Source organism: Tinamus guttatus, unplaced genomic scaffold (genome assembly GCF_059628265.1).
Source record: "Tinamus guttatus ecotype Peru unplaced genomic scaffold, ASM5962826v1 Tinamus_guttatus_pri_ptg000048l, whole genome shotgun sequence".
NCBI classification, from domain to species: Eukaryota; Metazoa; Chordata; class Aves; order Tinamiformes; family Tinamidae; genus Tinamus; species Tinamus guttatus.
The window spans coordinates 11,378,396-11,406,119 of record NW_028288582.1 but is presented as its reverse complement, the minus strand read 5'-3'; the positions used below and the strand labels follow the sequence as shown (position 1 = coordinate 11,406,119).

The 27,724-nt window shown below is 40.0% G+C and overlaps 1 protein-coding gene across 1 annotated transcript in view; it reads right to left on the bottom strand.

Annotated features, from left to right (window-relative positions):
• CLMN (calmin) overlaps positions 1-27,724 on the bottom strand; it is a 68,225-nt gene that overhangs the window by 3,490 nt on the left and 37,011 nt on the right. Inside the window, exons 2-10 of the mRNA XM_088539702.1 lie at positions 15,505-15,566; positions 13,115-13,210; positions 11,530-11,613; positions 8,359-8,451; positions 6,866-7,056; positions 4,914-5,107; positions 4,512-4,594; positions 1,739-3,046; positions 550-725 (exon numbers count right to left, since the gene is read on the bottom strand). Of these exons, the coding sequence (XP_088395828.1) occupies positions 550-725; positions 1,739-3,046; positions 4,512-4,594; positions 4,914-5,107; positions 6,866-7,056; positions 8,359-8,451; positions 11,530-11,613; positions 13,115-13,210; positions 15,505-15,566 (2,287 nt within the window). The remainder of the gene's footprint in view (positions 1-549; positions 726-1,738; positions 3,047-4,511; positions 4,595-4,913; positions 5,108-6,865; positions 7,057-8,358; positions 8,452-11,529; positions 11,614-13,114; positions 13,211-15,504; positions 15,567-27,724) is intronic.

Below are 27,724 nucleotides of genomic sequence, written 5' to 3'. Positions count from 1 at the left end.
GATTGCAAGTTTTTGTAAGCAGATTCTTTCAAATCCATTAGAGTGGTTCATAAACAAGCACTGACAGATTATAGTTCATGTCCACTCAAACACACTGCCTAAAGATCAAATTAAAAGATAACAAGGAATAGAGTCGAATGAGCTGAGTGTTTCATTTACTTTTTCACAGACAGAAAAAAGGCCAAGAAATATCATTAAACAAACTAGCTCATTGGACTCATAATCCATGGATTTCTTAGCTAATTATTTCATCTACATCATAAAAACACTGTTTCTTGGAAAAACAGTTAGCATACAGCTGTGTTCTAAATGCTCTGGGATTCCAGTTGATTTTGGGTGCTTTGACAAACCAAAAAACTGAGGTCATATCAAGTCCACTGGCACTGAACTGCTCGACATGCTTGAGAGCAGCATAGGTAGAAGCCATGAGTTCAAGCAGACTGCTCCGAAAAGAAAGCAACAAAAATATCCAAAGGTTAGGGCACACTTTTTAAGACTAGACTCTCCTTCAAAGTTAGGTGTATTTAAGAGTATGCTCATGTGTCATACCTGGTAAATTCCTGACAATCAGCAATTTCTTCCAGTTTATCTAGTGATAGAGTAGTAGTTCCAACTTTTGAAATCTGTGTGTCTTTGATCACATTTTTTCTTTTTTCCTTCCTTTTACTACTTTTTTCTGGTGTCTTCACAGCTTCTGACAAATCATCTTGATGATCTTCTTCAGCCTTCGGTTTAAGTTAAGAAACATTTTTCATTAGACAACAACAAAACTTATTCCCCAGCACTCCTGGTAACTTAGAGGTGTTGGTCTATTCAGCTGGTAAAATGCATAGAGTATAAGACTGAAGGCCTCATTAAGCAGGATAAGAAAGCAAATGAAAAGACAAACAATGCTTTCAGAAAAAAAATCATTTTTTGAAAATTATTTTGGATAACACTGAGCTATAATGTACCATCAATTCTTTTTAAATAAGAAGTTGTGAACGATGTGTTTCTTGGAATTTGACTTGGTTATTTCAGCAAGCATTAAGATCAAATGTCCAAACAGCATGTGGAGTAACATCCAAATTCTCACAGGGGCACTCGTTCCTGAAAAATTCTATCTAAAGTTATTAAGCTGCAAGGCATCTAAGACAAAATGCAAAATGATGTATCTGCAGGAAGAGCTGCAATAGCACACTGCCTAAATTCAATACACAGAAAAGTTATCAAAATTCTCCTTTTCTCCTCCTCCTCCTCAGCTTAGACAAACCTTAGCTTTACCCCCCTAACTTTCCTGCTCAGATTGGTTTAAAATTTCTGTAGGCAAATTTACTGATTCAGATTCATTGTCTTTATCTGCATCTGTATCTATATCCTTTCTATATCAACAGTATTACTTGCTGTTCATCTCATTACAGAGCATTATTAAAAACAGCCCCCTGTAATAATCTTTTAGACTTATGGATTATGCATAAGCTTGAAACTGTTTTTAAAGCGTCAGAAAAAAAATCACATTTCTGCAGTATTATTCGGGCTTATTCTCTGTAAATTGAATCTTTGAATAATGTCTCATCAGGTATCTGCAATCCCATTCCTTCCAGTAGAGGGCTGTGGCAAACAGTGTTGTGGAACAAGAAACCAAATGTATTTTATGTAATTTCTCTAATGAGCCTATATAGCAAAGGAAAAGCAAAGAGTTCAGGTGCTAATTGCCCAAATATATGGAAGAAATGTTACCATCAAGAAAACACAGTACCTCAGGACGTTGGGAAATAGTAGAATCTTGAGGGGTGGTGGCGTTTTGGCCATCTTTTTCAATTTCTTTCTCTTTTCCTGTTAGTAAAGCCTCTTCTTTTTCACAGGAATAATTCATGTCACTGCTAGCATCCATTTTTGCCTCCTCTGCATTCTCAGTACTCATTTCTGATGCAGAGTCACCTAGCTTATTCCCTAATCCTTCCTCTGGAGCATCTTCCTTGTAGTTCTGTGCTGGGATCCCCTTCTCATGTAAAATATCTGTTATTGAGTCAGAATAAGATTTGTCATTTCCAATATCGAAATCTCCAAGACGAGGCTCAACGTAAGCATCCAAAACTGCTGATATGGGAACATTATAATGTGGATAGTAAAAGAGATCATGGGGTATTACAGATACTTTTGAAGAACTGGGCAACACTTCAGCTGAAGACTCAGCTTCATCACAGCTATCCAGGTCTTCTGGACTTCCAGGTACATCTGAGGGAGAGTCATCAGCTGTTTCATGCTGTGTAGACAGATCTTGGCTTTCGAGATTAGAGTTATTCAACAAACAATGGTTAGTTTCTGTTGTCTCAAATACAGGTGATTGATTTGTACACTCATTTTCTTGAGGTTTCAAATTTTCCTGATTTAGAAGATGAAGAACATATGTATGTGTGTCTTCTTGTTCTGAGGTATCTTCTGGTAAAAGATCTGAAGTTTGGGGTTTGTTCTCTTCTACTTTATTTATGGATTCATCTGTAAGTATACCTGAAGTCCAAGATGATGGACTCAAAGAAGAAGTATTGGCTGATAGGCTTTTAGTTTCATTATCATATTCAGTAGAGGTCTCTCTAGTTAGTTCTTCAGAGTAGTCTTCAAAAGAGTCTACAGAATTTTTCTGATCTGTCAGAGCAGCTGGAGAAAGGTCATTATTCTGTTTCAGTGGATTATCATACATGCCTCCTTCACCTGGGATCAATTTATCACTAAGAACTTCCCAGGAGGAGTTGGATTCAAAACTGACAGATCCTGTAATTTTCAGCGAGGTAGGCCTCTTAGGCTCCTCTTCAAAGGCTTCCGGTGAATCACCTAATGCTTTTCCATTACATTTCTCAGGAACAGTTTCTGACTGGATTCTCTCTGAGGTGTCATGAATATGAACCTTTGGAGGAGCAGGATGACTCCTTTCATGGTTAACAGTAAACATACTGTCTTCTCTTTCACTTAAAATCAAGATTTTGCCTTCTTGTTCTGAAGGTGTATCTTTAATGTGGACATAGGTAGACTCAATTGGAAACTCCTTGTCAGGATCTGTAAAGTCTTCCTACAAGCAATGATACATCATTAAAAGACATATCATACTTATTACCTTTTGCATACATTTTATGCTTCTTAAATGTTACAGAAAGCATAAAACTGGCCCATCATGCCATTACCTTGAGAATAACCAATTAATGACTCACTTATTTTGAAAGTAGGGAAAACAATTTGGCAAGTCAAGTGAGTTGAACAAAGCTCAACATCAGGAAGACACTTGGGCAACTTGATTAGAATGCAGACAAGCCTACTCTTCAGCAGGTGATATATTCATCTCTCCCTGCTTCACCTGTGAATGCTTCACAACTGACTTGGTTTTTTGACACAACCCCTGGGAGTAAGATAAATCTAACAAGCCCAACATATATGAAACATATGAAACATACTAATGTACTAGTTTGCTTATTCAGTTCAAATGATTATACACACACACACACATAGAGAGTTAGGCTTTTTCTTCGTCCAGCAAAATGCCCAGAAGTCTTAAGACAAACAAATCTTAATGCTCTCCAAAAATAATCTTAAATAATTATTAGAACAATTTTAAATCCCATGACTCTAACAACAACCACCAATTCTATCTGCTAGAAAGCTTACACCAACTGGAACCTTCAGTCAACAAATGAGATGACATAATTTTAATGTATAAACCGTAAGGTATACGCATGTATTCAAGCACAAAGGATTACCCAGCTACTGAATGGATAACCCATCGAAACCAAAAGATATTGTTTTGAACTAAGTTTATAGGTATAATCAGCAGCTATTTTTTTTCATGGATCTCTTTACATAGATCTCTTCCCCAATCCTTATACTTTACACACTTTACATTTTTCCTCCAGTTTTCTATCTCCTATCCTTTAATTCCTCAGTAAGTGTATCTTCTCCAGAGGGCTTTTACCAGTCCCTGTTGTGGCCTACTCCCCAAAAAGGACTCCTTAATGCAGATAAAGTCTGCATTAAAGTTATCACCTTTTAAGATGCAATTTACTTCTTGCAATGAGTATATTTGATTGCTGTACAGACAAAATTCAACGTCTGGTATGTTGTGCCTGACTAAATTCGGATTTATTTTGGCCCTCAAACTTGGGAAGATAGCCCAACAAATCACCATGAAGGGTGATGAAGGGATAAGAAATGAAGATGAAGGGATAAACTTCAGTCTGAAGCTAATATGCCAAAGTAATAATGTCTTTCTTAACCTCTGAAAAGTAGTAGAGTCTTAACCCCTTAAAGTTACGACTGCATATAAATCTTTAAATGCATAGCGCTCCCTAAAGCAGTTTAGAAATCCCCAGTAAACGCCTGTTTGACTTGATCTGACAAAAATCTGAAAAATTAAAGCAGAATAGGTAGTTTATTTTAAACAGCTTAGAAAGAAAACCTAGAAGATGAATACAACAATATCTAACTTTCCTAAGTACATCCAAGCCAATGAAAAACCATGACATGAGCTCAGAGTAAGCACGTACCCCTTCCAGCTCGGGGAAGTGTTCCAGAAATTGCGCCACGTACGTCACAATTGATTGTTCATCGGGTGATTCCACCATTATATCTATGGAAACAGACACGAGGTCCTTAGTCCGCAGTGCTCTACAACAGGCTTCCAGAGGGACAGACCTTCAGACATTTATCCTGCCTTCACGATTAGAGAATTAACAGCTACGGACACACATCTTTCTCTGACAGGGCCAGAAAGATGGAATCCTTTTCACCACTGATGGCACCCTGAAGAGTCCTCCCCGTCTCACATTACTTTCCTTCCCACATCAGCAACCTAATCATTGGAAGGTTTTTGATAGTTATGACAACGCAGTGCTCTTGGGTTGATTATAATCTGAACGCTACCCAACACAGCTGATGAAGCCCTTTACCTTCTGGCTCCAGTAGCCTAGGGACACCGAGCTTATTTTGCGCTATGCTGAAAGCATCCTCCAGGTTTTCCCGAGCGGTCTTCTCCAGGGCTTGCTTCATGTCTACCAAAGTAGAGTCTATGGCTTTTATGACAGCTAAGAAAGCGAGGCCGCTCCTCCAGCTGCTGGCAAAGTCCTGAACTGCAACACCGTATCTAAATGCAAGTACATATGGTTTACATGAGCGTTTTGTTATAAAATGCAAAGTATAAGCACTCATCATCTTCAATGACTCCTGAAAGTTACAGGTAATGTTGCTGGGTTGCACCAGTTCACGTTCCATTTGAAAAGCAAAAATCACTTTCATAAAACATAAGGATTCACAACTTGACATGAAGCTTCTTGTAGGAAATGGTCAGTAAAAACAAAGCCCTCCAGTACTCAGCAACCACCTTTAACCAAATGTTGGTATGATTCCTGATTCTGGGGGAGCATTTTCAAGGGAAAACTGCCAACGCTTAAGTATTTAAAAACATTAGCATAAATGATTCACATTTTTGAGCACTTGGCCTTCTACAGTGGAAAAGGTGCTATGCAAATATAAATGCAAATGGCACCAGTATATGTATAAACCACAAATGTGTTAAGTGCCCAGAGTTTTGGAAGAAAAAAAGACTACCACACTTGCAATGAAATACGGCCTCAGAATAGCCCCAGAAGAGAAAATTCCATATAGGTCATTGGATAAAAAGGATTATGATCAAGTTACTATGTTTACAGTACATCTGCTGCAAAATCAATGTTTCTCCTATTACTTATTTTCCATTTGTACCATTAGACTAGATTGAAAAAAAGTCTATGGCCTTTGCTTCTCTGGCACTTTCCTCGTGCCACCTCCCCATTAATGATATCATCAGCTTTATTTTGGGAATGAGATTGTGGTTCTTCTACAGTCTGCGTTGGCAGCAATTAACTGTAGATCTCAGTGGGACAAATTTACTGCATAATGAGCTCCACAGCTTCACCAGAGGTAACGCAAGAATGATGTGCCCACAGGACTAATATTTGAGATGTAACTTTGCATCCTTGATGCTATACACAGAGCATTTGTGTTTGTAAGCAAATTTGAACATGTACCAAGAGACAAAACGCCACATATCTAGATAACCCACTTGTGTAAATTTGGCCCACGGTCTTTAAAAACCTCTAGCTTAACAGGTAAAAATGTTCTTTCATGTAAGAGGTAACATACATGCAGAGTATTTACTCATGCCCTTCTTCCACTAAAGGACATCTTATGCTGAAGTTTTTGAACCTGAAAATAACTATGCATTTCACTGACACAAAATGCTTTGGCTGAAGGACTGTGTTCCTTATTAGAGAAGAGATGGATGAGTTCAGCAAAGAAATGTTCCCTGAATGAAATACTTTGCTCTCAGAATAGGAGCAAAGATTCAATCCCTTCCCTTCTTAAATTTTGAAGAATCAGGGATTGAAACACGAACCTTGCTCTTCAAAGCACTTTAGAGCAGATAGAGCAGCTCTCTTAGCTCGGCTGCTGAAAGTAGAAGGTAGTTTTTAAAGTCTTCCATTTTTGTTTGTTTTCAGTTCAAGCTTCACCTACACCTACCCTCTTACTAACACAGAATACCTAATAGATTGCAGAAAAGTCATCGGTAGAGGTAAGAGCGATCTTGTTTTAGGGAGTGCCAAGCAGATTAGTTCAATTTAACACTTAACACTCAAATCATGAAGCCAGCAACATACACAGCTTGAACATCAGACAGTCTCTTTAGATGCACGTGCATAGTCAATGTGCAATACCTTGTGCCTGCAAACTTCAAATGATTAAAAACAAAATAAAAAAAAACCAGTTCATGGCAAAATATACATTATCCAGGACAAAGAAAGGTCTTTCAGCTTTAACGGTCTGCTAGTAAAATACCACTTTCTATGCCAATTCACTAGCTTACTTTCTGGTTTTCCTCTGAACCCAGGTTAGAAGGGCTCTGATGGCTTTCCGCTGGTCTTTCACAGTAACAGACATGCTTCTCTCTACATTTGGAGTGCTTGTCTGAGACGTGTCTGACTCTGGCCCACTGGGCCCAGACGACAGGCTGGAAGAGGATGAGTTCCTGTTGAGGTTGCCCGTGAGTTCTTTAATCTGCAATAAAAGATGAAACATGCAGCACGCCAACCAAACTCAGGGCGAATGGAGAACTGAATGTTTGCTCAGGCAACTTTGCATCCTTTTAAGATAACAGGGCCATAAATGAATTTTAAGAGGTAATTACAGGTCTGTCCACTCTAACTTTCAACTTATACTGCACAGACCTAAGAGCCAGGAGCAGCTGCAGCCCAGCTGGTAGCTCCAGGAGCCATAAATGGGCAAAATTATAAGATAAGACTGAAATGAACAAATTCATATCAAACAAACAAACAAACAATCACATTCCTGAAAGTGAATTTAACTGAAATCACTCCTTCTCTTCAAAAAACTCATTGAGCAAAACATTTTTAGTCAAGAAACCACGACCTGCAACAGCACTCCTATCCTTGGTCAGCACTGAGATTTGATCTAACTTACTGACTATGCTGCTTTTAGGTCCTCCGTGTCCCTTACTGCCAGAGGATCGATTTTAGTTCGACCATCTCTCCTGGTGAGTCCTGGACAAATGGGTGCTGTGCAGCACTGTGTGATTTGCAATGCTCAGCCTGCAGACAGAGATTGGTTTTTAAGCCTAATGCCAGTCTAAACTGGCAAAATAAGTCCAAGAGAACAAAAGAGCATGAGAACCTCACGCTCTTTTGTAAGAGCTGCTGAACGCCTTCCTTTATCTCTCCCAGTTGATAGGAATTTGAGTCTTTGCTGAATACAGGTAAATTTGGGAGCAGTTTTAGTCTAAGCCTGGGGCTAAATAAGATTTCATATTTAACTCTGTTTTATCAGTCCCCAAGCTTCAGGCCCTTTAAGATCTTTTATTTGTCCCTCTACCTTAGTGGTGAATTTCTGACACATTGGGTAAGTCTCAAGAGATCAGTGATGCTCAATGAAATTGTCCACTATATCGGACCAAATACAGGAAAGGTTATTGAAAACAAACTGTGACCTGGAACCAAATGCAAGAATTTGATTCTCTGATCCAGGGAATCTCAGGTGGAATGCAGAGAAGTCACAGGAAAAAGGGAAAACGAGGAGTTTGAATCTCTAATTCTAGTCAAACAACTAGGGCCTAAGTTGCCTCCAATTTACATCAAAATAATTCCAATGAAGTAAAATGAAAATAGCCACAGGTATAAAAGTAGTGTAAATTAGGAGGAAATACTCAGGTTTAGCAAGCTTAAAGGTGTTCTTTAGGATGCAAAATGAACTTTAAACAACTTTTAAAAGTATTTAACTAGATCTGTGAAGATAGATATCTATGAAGATAGATCACTTAAGATTAAAGTATTCAAGTTTAATTACCTGAAAAAACAAGATTATATTCCATATTAGTCCAAGTACCAGAGAGGAATTTCCATCTGCTATTTCTGCTGCATCGATGCTAACAAGTTTTACCTGTAGAAGAGATCATAGATTAGTTCAAAGAAACAGCAGAAACACAAAAAAAATACTGGCCTGTACTGAGATTACAGGATGCTTCCAGAATACCTCTGCCATAGACCAGCTCGTGGTAATGGTAATTTGCCTGGTCACAGCCCACTCTGCTCACTGATCACCCTAATCTTAAGTCTCTAACATGACCTGAGGAACAGGAGTGACCCATGTTCTGCATCCTCTAGAGCAGAAATGCATTTTCTCCAAACATGGAGATGGCTTCTCCTCTAGTGAATCCTGTTCTTAAAACTCTTAAAATACAGAGGGCAGAGATATGCCTCCTGTTTACATTTAGCCTAAGGTATAGGAAGACTTCAAAATTTGGCCTGGTTGGACAGAATACAGATAAACTCGGAGGAAGAGGACAAGACTTCAAGTCACTTCTTAAAAAAATTAAAATCCTAATAAGATCTGCCTGGGTCTGTTTTGTTACGCATCTCCTTTCTCCTTGCTTATCTCACTTTACAGAGCTTGTCACCGAGCTCGCAGGAGATCAGTTAGCAATGGATAGATTTGCCTAATCCAAGCAGTTTCTAGAGTTTCTCACATTACCCATGATCACACCAGAGTGTTACTCACTTAGACACACAGACTTGTTTTTAGTGAAGGTCACAGTGGAGGAAGTAAGGAAGTTGTCAATACTACAAATAACACCAGGTCTGAGTTAAAGCCTAGTATACAGCCCTTATCTATTACTTAGAAATTCTGTATATGCTGAGTCACTTAGCAGCCGGGGCAGGCTTCGCCCTGCTGCCCCAATTCCACACAGGTGCATATTGCCAGGTTCCACCCACTGTGGTTTAATATCTAACTCTGAAGCTCTTGGCAGCTGAGGCGTGTTGCCAACACTGCACTGACTTCATTGCCACCCTTCACTCACTGGTTTGGTCAAACAGAAAAAAGGAGGAGGGAAAAAAAAAAGTAAAAAAAGAGCAAAACAATATGTAATGGTTTGCAGAACAATATTCAATCTTATCAAGAAGAAACCTCTAGTTGTTGTATTTCTTCCAGGTTCCAAAATATTTGAAAGAGGAAACTTTTATTTCAGACTGCTTTTTAATAGCAGTTTGTCTAAGGTGGGGAGCAAATGACATTTAACATTAGGTTGTTCTCAGTGTCAACTCTGTTCTCTCAATGCTGCTTAAATTTGCCAGTACATCCCAGTAGAGATAGCCAGTACCTCACAGGCTGCTTAGTCTTTAGAAACCAAAACACTTATTACAAAGTAGTTGTTGGGTCCAGGGAGAGCTCCTCTTGCCTGGCCCATGTGTGAAGAGGTTCCAGATTGTGACCTGACAAGGTCCTGGCAACTGCACAGGTTCCTAACACCCAAGAACGCGCTGTGTGTATTGATCAACAGAGAGGATAAAAACTCATTTGCCAATGTGCCTTAATTGGATTTAGGTGGGAAGCATCAACTGGGAAGCTGCTAAGAAATTTGAGAGTTTATAAATCATTTCTCAAGAACTCTAGCTGGATATGCAGAACTATGCTTTCACGGACAGATCAGTCCCTACATGTAGGTTTTCCAAAAGGCAACTTTAAAACACTATTTGTTTTAAAAGCTGTAATTTTCTTTTTATGTATGACACACATACCTAACAAAAGTTTCTGCTGTTTTTTGTTATCTATCTGATATTATTTACTCCTGTCTAGAGCAGAGGTCATGGGATGATTCTTTTACAAGTAAACATAACAGAGTGGTATCATTTAAAAAGAAATGCCCTAACTTCATATTAATTTGGTCTGTCCCAGGCCTATGGCTTCTGGGTCCCTGGAAGATATTGGCGGCAATGTTGATTGAATGACAAGACATTTCCTGATGTCCATATTTCCTGAGCTGAAACTTAGTATGCATGAAACTCATGCATTTATTTTTAAATCTACAGAGCTTTAGCCAAGTCTCTGTCCAACCACTCCATATTTAGAAGAATATTCCTTCTTATAACTTAAGGTAATCTCTAAAATTCATATGGCAGCAGAATAAATAGTCAGAAATCAACCTTGAAGAGAGGATTCCCAAGCAAGAAATCAGCAGTAACGGAAAGGGCTGAGAAACCAGCCAGGGGAACTAAAGAGTGTATTTCAGTAGCAGCTGGCAAAGCCATGATTAGATGCTGTCACTTCCCAGTGAAAAAAGAGGAGAAGCAAGACTGTATTTCAGATTCTACATAAAAAGAGACGTTTAAGTGTATATAGCAAGAATATGCAGTCCTTCATAGGTGTAGTCCAGTATTAGTTTTCTCATTCTGAAGGATCTGGGTATACCATGTAAGGGAGTTGGGTCACATAGCTGGGATTTATCTTGACACCATTACTTTTCATCTTTCTTTAAAAGCAGGGACCCTTCAAGACACAGGACACATCCTTACTGCTTCAGAAGGAAGCTCCAGCAGAAGAAATCAATAAGAATTGAATCATTTCAAGCTATGGGCTGTGATCTTGCTTTGTCACTGACAATTGTGTCAGTTTTTTAGGAAGGGTTCCTCAGTCAGTGATGTTGCAGTACTGACTAGCAAGAAAATTATATCCTTATAGGGTTTTGATTCCAGAAACTATGCATTTATGTCATTTTCTGAGATTTAATTTTCTCTTGCCTTTGACTCATGCTCAGCTGCTGCAGCAGTTTGCCAGATATACCCGTGATCTGTAATACTGAAAATATCTCTAATGAAAGGAAGGAAAGTCATCTACCTTTGAAGTAACTGAAGTCATGATACTGAGATTCAATTCAATAAAGATTACTTGCATTTCTTTTATTTTCTTTTAATATTGGGTTCCTGATCCTTTAAACCTACTGAACTTTTGCATTATAAATTGAACATAAAATCCTTGGTTTTCCTACTCTGTAGGTATTCTCTTTGTGCATTTTATGTGGCTTTGCTTGCTGTTAAGACAACAACTTAAGGTCACAGCTTCTTCAGAGAGTATGTACTATGTACGTGTACTCTTATGAACATGCTGTGCATTAGGCTAGTTAATCATATTTGCAGAATATATTGAGAGAAAAAAATAAGACAAGGCTTTGGAAATACTCACGTTACTGTCCTCCAAAAACTTAAGTGCTTTGGCTATATTGTTTAAACGAAAAATGCGATGGGTTGAAGATTTGTATTCATGCATCTATAAAAAATAAGAGACATACTATTTTTAAAAACAATAGAATTATTCACTACATCATATAAAGCTTAAAAAAACTACAAACACAGAGCCAAAAGAAAAACTGAGGAAATCTGTCTATATAAAAGCACAACTACATGACCTGCCCTGGCTGCAGCAGAACAGGGTTAGCAACCAGTTTCCCGGCTCTCCAGACGCTATCACTCTCTTGGATCTGCCAGCTTGATTAATCATGTAATTACCCCCCCAGCCACGCTCAGTCACAGAATTAGTGGAAAATTTATAAAAATAGATTTCTTTTTGTCTTCAATTAAATGAAATGATCCTAATGAGGAAGCACGAGCAGTTTTGCAGATACAGGAAAGTGGGAGGCAGAAAATTTTGCTTTGGCAGAGGTGACAGAATTGTTGCATGCCTGTCTCCCTGCGATTCCACTTTGGCACACTGTTTTTTTCCTAGCTGTGTAGAAACACCTGAAGAAACAAGTTTAGCCAGCTGACCTTCCCTCCTTCCTTGCCCTCCTTGACTGTCCGGTTCACCAAGTGGAGTTTCCATGATATGTCTCCCCTTCTAGTTCCCCTCCAGCCTGGCTCCCAATGCCAGTCTGTGTGAATGGACATGGAGATATCGCTTCTGCCTCAGCTTCCCCACACGACATTAATATCAAAGAAAAGTGTGGATCTGAATGCATGAGCACATTCAGTGGGTATTCAAGTTGCAGTGCGCAGATGGGTACTGCATACCCATGGGTGGAGCATCACCAGTTATTTACAAGTGTATCTGCAGTGGTGAGGACTGCAGAGCAAGTCTCTCCTCTTACCCAAAAAGAAGTGTGATATCCACACAGAAGAGAGTATTGGCCAACAAAGATAAAGCAGAAAGAAAACATTTAAGTCAACGGTAAACGATTGCTTATACTTGGACCAAATGTTTCAATTTCTGGCCTGTGGAATTTTATACATCTCTTATAGGGAAAGACGGAGAAAAAGATTCTGATATGTACAACTGTGCTCTTGAATTTAGATCATTTAGATGAGAGAAATATGAGCCAATATACCAGAACTAAACTAACAACTGCACAAAACGAAATCACCAAGCATCTATTACGTGTTGTAATTATCCCAGACATACAATTTATGGATTGAAAAGATAATACAAATAAGCCCAGCAAATTTATTCTTCTTTGGTTAAGTGACTTGCGTGATCTGCCTGTGAAGTATATGAAAATTAACAAGCTAAGCTTAAAAAAAAATAGAAGGGGAAGAAACATTTATAAAGATTACACACTGTTTTCACCTCCTTGCTATGTATTTCCTTGGAGATCTAAGTTGCAGCTCAGGACATGAAACTACAGCATAAGGAAATAACAGTGGAATTGCTGAAATGTTTCTTATTATCCCCAAAATGCTGGACCCATTTCTCCTTTATTCCTTGAATGCCCAGATGTTGTTACTTGTAAGCCACAGAGCTCCATACTGAGGCATGTTTCCCCTTGTATACGTACCAGCTTTTGTCCTGACAGGACTTCCAGCAAAGCCATCAAGATTTTGCCATCTTGTATATCAATAAATAAATCTCTGACTTTCAGAGGAGGTGTGCACTGTGAAGAAAAGAAATCGCATAGCTGTTAAAATAGTAAGCCACCATTGTTTCAGGGGGTAAGGAGGAGAATTGTACAAGTCAGATACCTGAATGTTAAGCTGCAGGAAGAAAGGGTCCACTTTTCTTCACACCAGTAGCAATTCTGTCATAGGGATGACTGACTGAGCCATGAGTACTCACATAATGGAGATCAGAGAGGGAGCTATTCCGGACTTCACCTTACAGAATCTCATCCAAAGGACTCTGCCTAAGAACTGAGCACCCAAGGGTTGGATACTGATCCCTCAGACTAAGACAGCTCTAGCAGACATGAATCCTACTTTATGTGGAAAGAAACAAGACTCAAATCAAGCTGCCCATAATATTCTGTTTCCTCTGTAAAGTTTATGGCGGTTCCACTCTGTTTCCAGTTATTTTAAAAGTACTTTAAGTGGCAACTTCTGACATTTTTGCTGTTTCTTCTCAGCAAACTCCTCCAAATGAAACCATCTCCTTGCTTCACAGATGGAATTGATGTGCACACTGCAAGATGCACAGCCAAGTTAGTCTCACATGTAAGGAACCACGTTCAGTTCAGGTGTCACTTACTCATGTCTCTCTAAAGAGCAAGGACCTTTTATCTATAGTTGGGCAATGGACCACTGTTTGACTAAGCACAACTTCTGGCACAACCAGCAGAGCCAGCTCCTCTCCAAAGAAGGTCCACATGGAGTGGACCGCACCACAAAACGTTCTTGAAGAAGTACAAGAAGAAGACTTCACTTCTGCCTTTACAAGAAAGAAGCAACTGTACAAGAAGCGTAACTTTAAGGAAAAACACAGAAGCCAATTTCCCCAGTGGGTGTAAGAAATCTTCTGTGATTAGAAAGAGCTTTAGCAATGTTCTCATCATTTACTTGGATGCATTTACTCTAAGAATTCCAGAAAAACAGTAATATTATCAGCAGATTTTTACCCTTTCTTCAAGAAAGCATTTTTCTGTGTTGCATCAGATATATGATATATATATGCACCCCAGAGAAAACAGTTCACATGCCCATAAAGTCTCCAGGACTTCACCTACCTGCCCTGGCGGAATTGGCAGCATTCTATGGCCTTTTTCATGATCTAATTCCTTTTGTAAATTAAAGGCCTTTTTCACAGCCATACATTTGACAACCCTTTTCGACAGCTTTCAAAACTGCAGTTAGCTTAAAGCTCTAGAGCCTGATTCATGAAGGAATCACATAACACTTTCTTAATTCTTAAAGACCTTTGGGAGCGATTGCTAGTCAAAACATTACCAAGTAGCCTTATTCTCATTTTCCAATGAGACTTAAGAGGATCCTTTCATTCCTTCAGCAATAGACACTGCCGAATAGCGGACTGAAACAGATGCATATGTGATGCCTTTCTTCTAGAAGTCCTCTGATTTACTATGTCTGATATGCAATCACTGCTTAAGAAGTACAGGAGCTAGACTGAGAGTCAACTTGTAGTCCAAACTTAGTCCTGATTTGGACTTCATGAAATTTAGCCACAAATATTAAAGGCATTGGGAAGCCCAAACTATAGTCCAAGTTCTGTATGTTGGACTCATGCCTTGAGCCTGCATAAACCATGCTACCACGTCAGCAATACTAAGGATTTTTTTCTGCAGTCCTCTCATTCTCATCATCAGGACAGGCCCTCTCTAGATGGCCAACTATTTGCATGTGTTAGTATTTACCTACTGCCAATAGGAATTGTAAATTAGGTTCAGTAGTCATATGATAGTATAATACAAAAGAGATTAACAAAAAAATAGTCTTAAAAGTATGATGGGAAGTATAAAAATTAGTTCTCTAACACAGTTGGATATGTTAAGATCCATGATATATAAGATTAATGACAATTATTTTTGCCCATCTGAAGATCTGGGACTGAGCCACAGTCTGAAGAACTATACATCTTTGGCTGTGATGGTTTGAACACTGGAACTTCCAGCAAATAACATAATTATCATCAATTCAGAACAACCTGAACTTTTGTGAGTATATTCTACAGCCTCATGTTAACACCCAATAGCATTACGTACGTACGTGTATCTGAGATGAACTAAAACCAGCCACACATTCATTGCACCTTAAAACCAATTTTCATTACCCAGAAACCTGCTTTCAGCTTCCCCTTCTTCCCCTCCAAACCTCCACATATGCACACTCATCAACTTTGATTCCAAATTTCAACTACATTCATTTTTAAAGGAGTTAACCGTAGTCTGTCTCTTGTGTCCTCGTACCTGATTATCAATTGACCATTTGTCAATCTTACCTTCCCCAAATGCAAGTTTATCCATCTGGTAAAGGTCCTCTTCTGTACATTTTCCCGTTCCACTAGAAATAAGAGACAAAAACACTGCACTTAAGTTTCCAGGAGAGATGAAACTTACAGAAAAAACTCAAAAATTCATGCACAAAAAACAGGATTCATCAGAGCCCTGTGAATAAAGCAAATGTAGTCCACCTAGATAAGGAGACATAAGGTTGAGCCATGGTCTTTTGTTCTGATTCATTGCCCAGACGCAATCTATCCAGTTGCAGCTACATTTTAAAGTAAGTTGAAAAAAATCTCTTAGGTTTGCAGTCAGTGTAGGAGTTAAAGGTGAACGTTCATGTGTGCGCAGCTCTGCAGTGCTGTTAGACTCTGAGCAAGCAGCTTGACCAGGGTATGTCCATTTATAGGACTACTGCCCTGCCACCCTCCTGGAAATTGGGTTCATGTGGATTCCAACGTACTTACTCGCACACACTGTGAAACAAGAGCACATTAGAGAACATGCCAATCTTGTCTTCTTGCCTCTGAATGGAAAAGCTTCCTCAAACCTTCTCCATCTTCTACCTAGTCATTTTAAATCAAAATTCCAGTCTCTACATCAAAGAATCATTTTATTTATATTGCAACTAGACAAGGAGCGCTTGTTCCTTGCCAGAAGTGCTGTATGCTAGGTGCTGGACAAATAACTCGTGTGCCAGTTGAAGAGTTTTTAATCACATGTGCCATTTCCTGAATCCATTTCCATAGTGAACTAGAGCAAAAGTGCAAGAGGAATCATATTTCTGACCAACTTTCATTTATTTTCTAATATAAAAGAGTAACACATACATTTAATATAAATGAAGCAGACTGAAGAAGTAATATTTCATTTTAGAGACAATTATTCTCAAGTGGTTCTCAAGTTTCACTTGAATTAAGGAAATCTGGCAATTTATGAACAAAGAACATTAAAAGTAGTTATATGCTGCATTTCAATTTACTCGAAGAACATATCAAATATATTTTAAACCCATTTTGTGTTTCTTCAGTCATGAGAAAATAGCTAACCTATCTACTGGGAAATGACATTCTATAAAAGTCTGACTTGTTTTTATTGGTCAGGCAAATTATAGGCTAAGTAGTAGCTTCCGTAAATCAAATTTTAATACTGTCCTTTTTGATCATTTTAACTCAAGAGTCAGCAGCCTCTAATCATATATATAATTGTTTTCCTTATTTTGATGTATTGGAATAGAGCTTTCAGCATGAATTACATCCGTCATTGACAGCCATTCAGGCCTTTTAAGCCCCCTTATTCCTGTAAAACCCAATTTTATGTAAGATTGAATAAAAAAAAAGTCATTAACCTTTAAGTGCTTTAGAAAACACAGACAACGCCAAACTAATTATTGCTGTTGGCTTTTCTTTTAAAATATTTTAGAAGAATGTGCACAGATTTGAAACAGCTCTCCACAAATGAAACTGTAAATTACATGAGGGCTCCAGAACATCAGTAAAATCACCGCGGCATTTACTGCCTACAAATCTCAAAATACAATAAGCTAAGGGCCGTGTCGCGTCTCTCGAGGGCGGCCCTGCCCCGGCTTTGCGCGCTCCCCATCGCACGGCACACAGGCCGCGCGCCGCCAAGGGCGTAACTGCAGCAACCGAGCCCTTCAACATGAACCTTGAAGGGAGGCGGAAGTTAATCATCTACTCCCAGATACACTTCTTTCTGTTCAAACATACGCGCAAAGGAGAAGGCCCAGCAGAAGCAAGAGCTATCAGAGGAACAAGGGGCCACCTCTTTCTCACGCTACCTCTTTCTCACGGTGGTCTGAGTCGTTCAGGCCTGCTTGGATGGGCGCTGCGGGGTTGCAGGGAAAACAAGAGATCTTGGAAAATGGGCTGGCTATACAAATTTTCAATATTGACCAAAACTAGAGGGAAAACACAGAGGCGTACAAGGAAGTGAGGAAAAATATTTTCTAATTTCAACAGCGGATTGGATTCAGTGAGGGTCTATTTTTCACCAGTCCCCTTGGCAATCTCAAATTTCAGGGTGAATAAGGATGCAAGAGAGAACTGTGTTTATTAACAGATTACCCACAAACCAGAGCACATCCTGGCTTTTAATTCTGCTGCAGAAATTCTGCCATCAGTGTGAATTAGAGTTCCGGGCACATATGCCTGAAAGGGTGGGCAAGCCAGGCTGGTGTTACTGTTTGTGCACCAAAAAAAACCCAGGAACGTTCAGGAAAGCCCATGCATATGCACACAACTTCTGGACACCATTTAGTAAATATTTCTACAGCAAACAAACTCTTGCGTGTAAGAACAACGACCTAGAGGAGACACCATGTGATTCTGTAATAGACTAAAGCAAGAGTAACTGGATGGGGAGGAGAAAGGGGGAGGAAATGTGTTTATAAAAATCCCTTAGGCGGACAAACCCCTAATGCAGTCCATATGCTTGACTGGAGTTAATGGGAAAAGTGCAGCACAGGTATTTATGGATGTGTACCTTTAACTGTTATTCTTCGCTAGCTTTGTGGACCTCCCAGTTTTGGTACAGCCTCTCTTCTCCACAACCTTTTCATTTGTGGGGATTGTAGGGACTCTATAAACTTTATACAGTTTCTATAAATTAAATGGAATCTTTTTTTCTCTTTTGCACCTCTATTGTGTAAAAGTGCAGAAAATCATTCAAGTCCAAAGTTCCTACCCTGTTGTGTATAGCTGACTGAAACTGCACTGGGTTTACTGGGCAGCTAGAGAGCAATAACACCATTATAAAATAATAATTACACACACCATATGGCAGGCCTGCAGACAAATCCAGTGCATTATGCTGGAAAAGAGGCTGCCTGCTGTGAGGCTTGAATTCAAAGATGTAATGCAAGAAGGTAGTAAAAGTTAGAAATTGCCATTTTGGTTAAGCTCAGCTCAGCCCTTGACATAAGAGACAATTAAAAACACAAAGAGAAATTTTGACCACCGCACAGCAGCCGTGCCTGCTGTCCCAATGATCTCAAATACAACATGGTCTCTGGTGCTGCAAGGCCCTGGTACCTATATCAAAGTGTATGGGTACAGCACAGCTATTGGATGCTGTAATTTAGGGAGTAAGACCAGGGGAAAAGGGTGTTCTGGGAGGCTGAGGAGCCTTCCTGCAGCCTGTGCACATCTTTGCCCTAGTGCTGTATCCTGGAGGAAAGCAGAACTGGGTTCAGGAACAACACGTGCACCCAAGCCAGCTTGCAAATAAGGAGTCATGAAGAAGGAGTCAAACCGTCTAGCAGTGGACACTGATCTGTCACAGAATAAAACCAAGCTAGTTCAAAGACCACTTAAACAAATTCAAGGCTAAGCTAATGTGAAACAGTAAAAGTAAGTTCAGCTCATTCCCTTCATGGCACTCTTTCCTTCCCTACCAGCCTGGAAATTGCTCAGGCCTTCACTTCTATGCCACTTCTTCCCCTTTCACATTTCTCCTCAAAGGCCATTTTTGTTGCAATACCACAAGAAGCCACAGCCTCTATATTCAACAACAAAGTGAGGATAGCAAATATTGATTTGCTTTAAAATTGTGTTTATTCTTCTATGGTAGAACATGAATAATCCTGTGAGACACATCACCACAGGGCTGGGCATATTGAGGGACTATGAAAAGTGGAAAGTGATGAGTGGAGCAGTTGTCTGCATGTAATTACATAGCTTCAGAAAAGTGCTTCATTTGCATGCACAGAGATCACTCCCAAAGCAAAGGAAAAGGTCACGTAAATTTGCCTCCACAGCTATTAGCATTTCAGCCACGATATCATTAGCAGATGAAGCTAAAACCTTCATACCAGGATAAATAAGCTAGCTCTAAGATTAACTTACAACATCGCTTCAAGACATTTCCTTAACTATTAGTTTTATAGCATGAACAAGAGTCAATTTCTAGTTTCTACATTACAGCCCCTATATAAGACATTTATGGTATTAACATTAGGCAAGTTTTCAAGAGGGAAATGGTGGTGTTGGCCACCTAACTGTGAAAGGGGGTGCTTTGCCTGCCCTTGACTTCAGAAGCAATTACGTGCCAGGAGAATCGTGTTACATCCACTGCACCAGTAACCGCTGGCCACCACAGAACCAGCTCATATCCTTCATGGCTCTGGAGGTCAAGAATCCAGGTATCTGTCAAGGCCTTAGATCAGCAGAAATCAGCACTTCTCATTAAACCACAGCAACAAAAATAAGGGCAAATAGATCATTGGCTAGCACTACTCCAAAATGGAAGGCATGGCTCAGACACCCAAATGCGAATTCCCCTGCTTCCTCCTTCCTCACCCCAAAAACTCGACTCACACAGCCAAGCCATCAGCCAGTCTCTAATGAACAGCAGGCTCATTTTGAACCACCCAAACTCAAGGTCACTAACAAAATGAGAACTAGATTTTAAATGGGGCTTTATGGGGTACCTAGCCTGTGACTCAGCCTAGGTATTTATGATTACTAGTTCATCACTGTATCAACTTTGAAAATTATTTTCTCTGTAAATTCATGAAGGAAGTCAGACTGACATCTTCTAAAATCAATTTTATCTAAAATTGCATTTATGCTGCCCACAATGTTCCAAACCTCCTTGTCCTACAATGTCTCAAACACTGCAGAGAGTGTTTCCAGATATGAAAGCTCCTTTTTTTCTTCTATAAGCATAATAATGAGGCTATCAGCAATATTGTTAGCTGCAAATTGCCATAGTTTTTGTTTTAATTAGGTACATACAAAGGCACGGACTGATGGCACTGAATAGTCAAGTTGAATTACTGTCAAACCACCTAAAAAGGTGATTTCTGATTCAGTTCTGCACCTAATAAGCTTCTATATACAGAGCAGCTGATATACATGAACCCTAGTAAGTTATTCTCCCATTTTTGTCTATGTAGAGGCAAGTAATTGCATATGTCATCTGGACAAATAAGGACCAAGACTCTATTTACATTAGATATTGGATGATGATGCTAGATAACAGCAAATCATCGGATATAAAAAGAAGCACAGACCCTTGTCTTCTTTAGACAGGAGAGCATTTAGTGTTCAAATTTAATGCATGCGGACAAAGGTCCCACGCAAAAGGCAGAAGGACGAGGTCAGACAGAACACAGGTGACCTGCAAGAAATAAAAAATTCTACACAGGGAGAGTAATAAAAGGTGAGAAAACACAACAGAGAAACGAAGGTTGGAGAAGGAGAAAGCAACTCATGGCAAAATGGAAAGTTTAAGAAGAAATGTGTGAAGTAGGACACACAGAAGCTCAATTAACTTTCTATTTATAAGAGGTTCGCTTGAACGCAGAATTGCATCAAACACATAGTGACCTATGCACACTCAGGGAATTCATTTCTAACATATATTTTTGTAAATTGCTGAAAAAATAGCTCATTGTATGACATAAGACAACAAAGTGTGGGAAATCATATACCTCACTCCTATATGGTAGAAACTATACTACTTGGTAAGCACTCAGGATTTAACGAGAAAGGCTTCATATTTGTAGGAGTGTGAATTTTAATGGCATAATCAAAGCATAAAGAATAATTTCATCCAAATAGCCCACAAAAGTCATTTTATAAGCTCCTGAATTCCTGGGAATTGTGTATTTTCCTTGTGCTTAAGAAACCCCCAAACGGCCTAAAGGATTAATATAAATTTTCTTTCTGATCTATATAGGGGTTAGAGACTTTGTTGTGCACCATATGCCAATTTGATGTAATTTGGAGCACATGAAATATTAAATCTTATAAACTCTGTTTTTCTAAAGGAAACATTAACTACACTATATAACATAGAGACTGCTCTCAAGTTACCTCCTATGAAATAGGGCCTCTAAGCCTTCCAGATGAAGTTGTTAAGTTAATTGTTTGTTGAAACTGACTCATTTATTAGGATCCTTATTAAATTTCTATGGCAGGTGTTGAAAGCCTGAGGCCTTTTTGTTCCATCAGAGTTGCAGAGTCAGAGTTGTAGTCGTTCAACATTCTTTGAAACTCAGGTTGGCACCGCACAATACAAACATGACCGAATCTCTGCCATTAGATTTTCATTAGCTGCAGTTAAACGGGCTTCTTTTAGAGTTCAATTTCTGGTTACAGCAAAATATTTACTGCTGTAATTGGTATATCTCATGTGGTAGGATTACACACAGTGACCAGATACTGGATGTTGAATAAGAGTTTTAAAAAACTCTTAGTACTTCAATCCTCACAATGTCGGAGACAGATGTTCTTCTTACCACAGTGTTGCATGGATGAATTTACTTGTAAATTCTACTATGCTCTGGAAGAAAAATCCCATATAAAATATGACAATTAGTGATGACCAAAATAGCTTCCAGAGAGAGGGATTTATTTTCTCCCATGAAAAGTAATTTGGTAGTGGCAGATGGTAAAGATTCCCCTCCTCATACCCTTCAACCACAATGTAAACATCTCTGTTCTGATGACTTTTTATAAGCATGGAAAGCATTATTGAACGGATTAAAAAATCTTCTCATTTACATAACAGGAAATGTTCTCATTAAACAGAACTTGACATTTGCCAAAAAAGAGATGCAATTCTGTTCTAAACACTTTGAATTAAACAGACAGCAACATATCCTGGGAATGTGACTGGACCCAGCAGGGCAGTAATTAGATTAAACTCAATGGCTTTCGAAATGTTAATCTAACAAGTGATTTAAGTGTTGATCCTGCACAGGACTTTCCTGGTTGTGCCACCACCTTTTGTTGTGGCACGTTACATGCTGCACGAGGAGCTCCTTTTGTGCATGAAGACAGATGAGATTTGCTCTTACTGGCAATGGCCATATGGGAACATTGCACATTTAGAAAGATTTGATTCAAGAGTTTCTTCTGGCCTAGGGTTCACTGTGCTCTAGTATTTTCTGCTGTATGAGTATTGTTTTTTACAAATGGTTCATCCTGGGATTCCTGATGTTTCTTTGGGGTATTTAGGTCCCAAGACGTGTGGCGGACTGAATGTCCAACACTCAGGTTAGAGCTCAGCCATTGGTCAAGTGCTAAACTCTGCTTCAGAGGTAACTGCTGAACTTCAGCTGCTTTTTGAAACTTTCTTACCTAACTGAGTATATCAGGTTTGATTCTCTTCACTTGCTCAAAGAGAAATCAGGAGCATTTGTGTCATAGTCACTGCATTCAGCCAAAAACAAGTTAGTCCTGACTTGTTGCTATTTAGAAGGAGGACTCTTGCACCAGCTTCACACAAACATCATTTTACCAACACTACAACAGCTGTTTCCCTGTCACTAACATGAGAAATATCAGTACTTATACCAGTATCTGTATCAATTTTATTCATATGAATATACTATTCCTAACTAAGATCTCTGTGCTCATCTTGTAGCATCTAAGACAAGGAGCGAAGAAGAACAGCTTCCAGAAGCCATCTTCCCTCGACCACATAAAGGCACTAAGTCACAACCAAAGTCCTGTCTGGCTCCATCTCCTTTTTACCAAATAGACTGACAGAGCCACAAATTACTTACTTGTTGTGACAAAACTAGAGTATCTAGACTATGAAATATTCCTTATTGTTTATGGTGTTTTGTTTTCTTTTTTCTTTCCAGAGAAGAAAAAAATCTTCTGGCTGAATTGTTTCATTGAGACATCAAGCTGAAATGCAACAAGATAGTCTGCTTTACATCAATTCTGACAGCAGTGCTAAAGCCTGAATAATTTGCGAAAAAAAATCCACACTGTGTGTCAGGGATATTTCTTGATATTCAGAGACAGAGGAGAGCCTATGTGTGCCCAGATTCCCACTCCTTCCTATATTTGTCTGTTAATGCTAACAGGCTGGTGATTAGTTGCACTTTTATGCATTTAAAAATCCTGTAACTGAATTTGTGAGTAGAAGGAAGAGAAGGCAGTCACAGGAGGCTGGCAATGCAGCCAAATTCAAACAGAACTCCACGGCAGCTTCATGAAGTGCAGTACAGTAACTGGTCTGGAAAGCAAAATTTGAATTCTTGCAATTAACAACCAGTACCTTCAAAGTCCTGCAAGATGGAACGGAAGGGCTTGTGAGACAATTGCCAGAGACATATAATCTTGCTTGGCATTTGCCTTTAACTGTAGGAAACCTGTACTTAGAAGACAGGAGTTTCATTTTCTAAAACCAGGTAGGGAAAGGCAACTGCAGACATGGTGTGACACAGAACTGCTTCAGTGACCTCTGTATTTCTCTTTTCTGCTTTTCCCCTTTTCCCCAAACAATCTAGGGACACATCAGGGTTTATGATTCAGACCAAAAAAAAATGCTTATTGTAGCTTTCTGAACAGGACTCCACAGTGCCACACTTTCTCATCACAGAAGAGGATGAGAAGTAAAAAAGAAGAAGCAAAACTCAATCATAGATGTGGAGTAGTGCAAAACAATATTGAAACCCTCAAAAGATTAACCCACTGCCTAGAACACCAAAAACCTGCTGATATACTCTGGAAAGGCAGTGGCCTGGCAGCCCAAACTGATCTCCCCAGTGAAAGAACTGTAATTACAGCATTTCCTCCACTTCTTCCTCCCTTTAACATCTTATCAAAGCCACTAAGCAGCGCAGCAGAAGCAGAGTGAGGAGCACAGTGGTCAACTGAGCATTAGAAACATGCCGAAGTACAAGCAGCTCTAAGAGCAAAGGTTGAAGAGATCGATGGAGAGTGATATGAGCTAGAACAAAATCCTGTGGCTTTGGAGAAATAAGGATGTGCTTTCTCTATGGCAGGCCAGACATGATCTGAAGTAAAATGTAGGAGACCATTCTTGGAGAAATGGAGAGGGGAAGGAAAAAGAAAACTCACAGTAAGAGACTGGAGCTGCAGTGTAATATGCTGCATCTCAGAGCACAACAGCCACCACTCAGCAACTTGCAATGGATGAAGTCAGAGAGCAACCTGCCAGATTTAGAATAAAAGGGCTGAAAAGCTGAACTACAGAACAGATCAATTTTCAGGTGCATCACAGAAGGCAAGAAACTACAAGGGACCAGTGGCCACTCCAGAAGAAATGCCAGTTGTCTTAAAAGTCTTTTTAGGAAGCATGCTGCTAGAGAACTGCACCTTCCCTGCGAAAAGGATGGCTCGCACTGAAGCAGCAGCGGCAGACTGAGGATCCAGCAGGGATCACTCAGCTGAGTAACTTGTACCTTGCCTCCAGAAGCCTCGGAACTACAGGCTCCTCTCTGACCATAACCTGGGCGACATGGACCACAGCAACAGAAAGCCTGGGCTCCTGTGTACGCTCGTGAGCATGGCTTTGGACAGCGTAGGGCGCTTGGAGCTGGGGATCCTACCTACTGCTATAGATAGTGCCATCCAGTTTCCCCATAAAGAAAATAAGATGAAGCGCTTGGAGCTGGGGATCCTACCTACTGCTATAGATAGTGCCATCCAGTTTCCCCATAAAGAAAATAAGATGAAGCCTGGGAGAGATTATGTGAAGCAGTGTTTAAACTCGAGGCAGTAGCAGCCTTTCCTTTCTTTCAGCAGGCTTTGAAACCAGGCTACAACGTGTGAAGATCACTCACAAATAGCACTGGCAGAGTTTAAGCAGGTGCCAGACAAAGCTATACCGCCGTGGACTGAGCTTGGATGGAGGCCTGCGGTACTGCTTGGGAGCCCAGTTCTTTTTAGCAGTTTTCCAAAATGTGTCAGTGCAGCCCTCAAGTGCCTGAAGCTCTAGGCGGAACTCCTGATTTTCAGCCCTACACCTGAAGCCCGGTTTCAGCAAAGCTGTCAGACTGAAAACACAAGAGCACAAGAAGTTTGTAGAGTGGTTCTGCACTTTAAGAAACCCAAACTAAAACAGTACCATTCCTGGTGATAAAACAAGACATCAAAAGGCCACAACACCATGAAATGTAGACACTGCTTGCATCTCCAGTACTAACACTGTAATACCTATGATTCTTTCATTAAATAGTTTAGTTGTAATTTCTGTACAACTTTTTGTTTTATTGGAACTTTTTCCAAAATTCAAATGGGAATGAGGCAGGAACCTTAAAACTGACTTTCTCCTTCAGGTCCCACAAGGCATGTCCTCTGAGGAGGAAAACTAAACATACAAATAATTCAGGATTAAGTTCTAGGCAAGTGTTTCTATTAATTATGGGCATTTTTAGTTTAGGATTTAGAGACAGATATTTCTGACATACAGTGTTGCTCATAACAAGACAAGCTTCTTTCAAACAAAAACCTGTCACTACATAACTACACTCTGCTTTTGCACAGTATCTTCCACCCAGCAAGCTTCTGCCAACGTCCTTACGAGGCTTTCTCCTTCTCAGGCACATGGCACAGCCTTCCCTCTCATTACAAACAGGAATATGGGAGCACTGACAACTTCAGGGACAAGCATTTTCTCTCTAATTAAGAAAAAATTCTGGCAACCCCAGAATGGCCAGCCCTGAAAGCAGGTCTGATTTGATTTCACAGTGATGAATGTGAAATGCAGGGACTCATGGATGATTGGGAAGGAATAAGAGGAGGGAACCAGAAGGGCCTCACCAGAAGAGGGCCAGCTACTCATCATATGACAAGCCCTCCCTTTAATACACATAGTGCATTCCCAAGGCCATTTTTTCCAGGAGGCAAGCTTTAAAAAAAAAATGAAAAAGAAAAAACAAAAAAGAAAGAAGAAAAAAGAAAAGTAGTTTATGGAAATAACATGTATTCCATTGCTTTGAGCTGTGCTCAACATGCATAACGTTCCCTCCTGATGAGATGGATTAAAGAGATAGACTTCAAAATGGAAAGTATGCCATTTTATTTGCTGTATTCGCAGTGCTAACAAGACATCCAGAGAAAGGTGCACCTTCAAATATACGTCACATGCTGTTGCACAAGGGGAATAAACACATTAAAAAAGGGGGAGAGCTTCTGTTGCAAGATCTGTTTTCTGCGGCGTTGAATGAGTTCTCTCTTTTTTTTTAATGACAAATGATTAAGTGATTTTTTTTTCCGCTTCAGGTTGCTCTCAAACACTTCCCAAGACTTTTATAGAGATCAAGGGAAAGAACCACCCAGTCACAGCAGCCTGTGCTGGCAGGAACTTCAGCTGGAGCTGCATCGTACCCAAGGGCGGCTTCACGTGTTCTTCAACCAGCATGGAGCAGCTCTGCCAGTGAGAGGCTTCGCAAACAGCTCGGCCAGCACCCAGAAGGCATCAAACAGCCTTGTGGCAGCAGGGCTGGCCTACGGTGTGCACGAACCCTCGGTGTAAGAGTGATTGTGTGCCTGAACTACCACACCAGCTCAGCCTCTCTCCCCCAGGGCTGCTTCTGCACTGCCTGGCATCTCTCACCTCGAGCCACAAGGACAGGATCTGACTACTGCGAGTTCCTCACAGTTTTAATCCCTTTGCCACATCAAGCCATGGGTGTTGTGCAATGGGAGTAATGCAGAGCATGAAGACTGACAACATTCCTACTTCCGTAGGAGTCAAAAAGCTTTAATCAGTCAGCTCCTGTTCTGCCTTTTTTTCACTGTAGCAAGCACACCTGCCACTTTCAGCACACAAGACTGCTGGCATGTGCTCTATGTATGCAACGTATAACACATCTGCCTTCTTTAGGCTTGCAGATTTTAGCAGAGCGACAAAAATCGCTATTCTGCCTTCACGGTTCTCCTTGTGGGGGATGCGCGATGGAGGGAGCAGCGATGGAAGGGGACGCTGGGGCGCCGCTGCTAACAGGACCAAGCGTGTGAGTTATTAAAGAACAAGCAACTTTGGTGGACAGTCCAGTAAAATACCAAAAAAAGAAAAACACTGTGAAAGATGCCCTGTGTGCAGCCTCTGGCAGCAGCGGGCAAATCAGCAATACTGTCTCATCAACAGCACTGGGATCAGGTAAGCTAATGCAAGCACGGCTAGTCAATTTAGGGAGACAGAGCAGCACAAGACATCTTCTTCACTAAGGCCATGCCTATGTCCAGACTGGTAATCATCCTAAGGCTTAAAAGTACTATGACAGTTGTTTATGCACAGATGATTTCCGATTCTTATTCAGAAAAATATATATAAAAATGTATTTCTGAATCTCAAAGAGCCATATTAGGACTATATTTGAGCCATTACGTCTTCACATGCTGCTTTAAGTTGAAAAGTTTTTGCAGATGGCAAAGGATCCCACGTATCAGTTGGTGCCTTGCCTTGCTCACAGGATTCATCAATGGC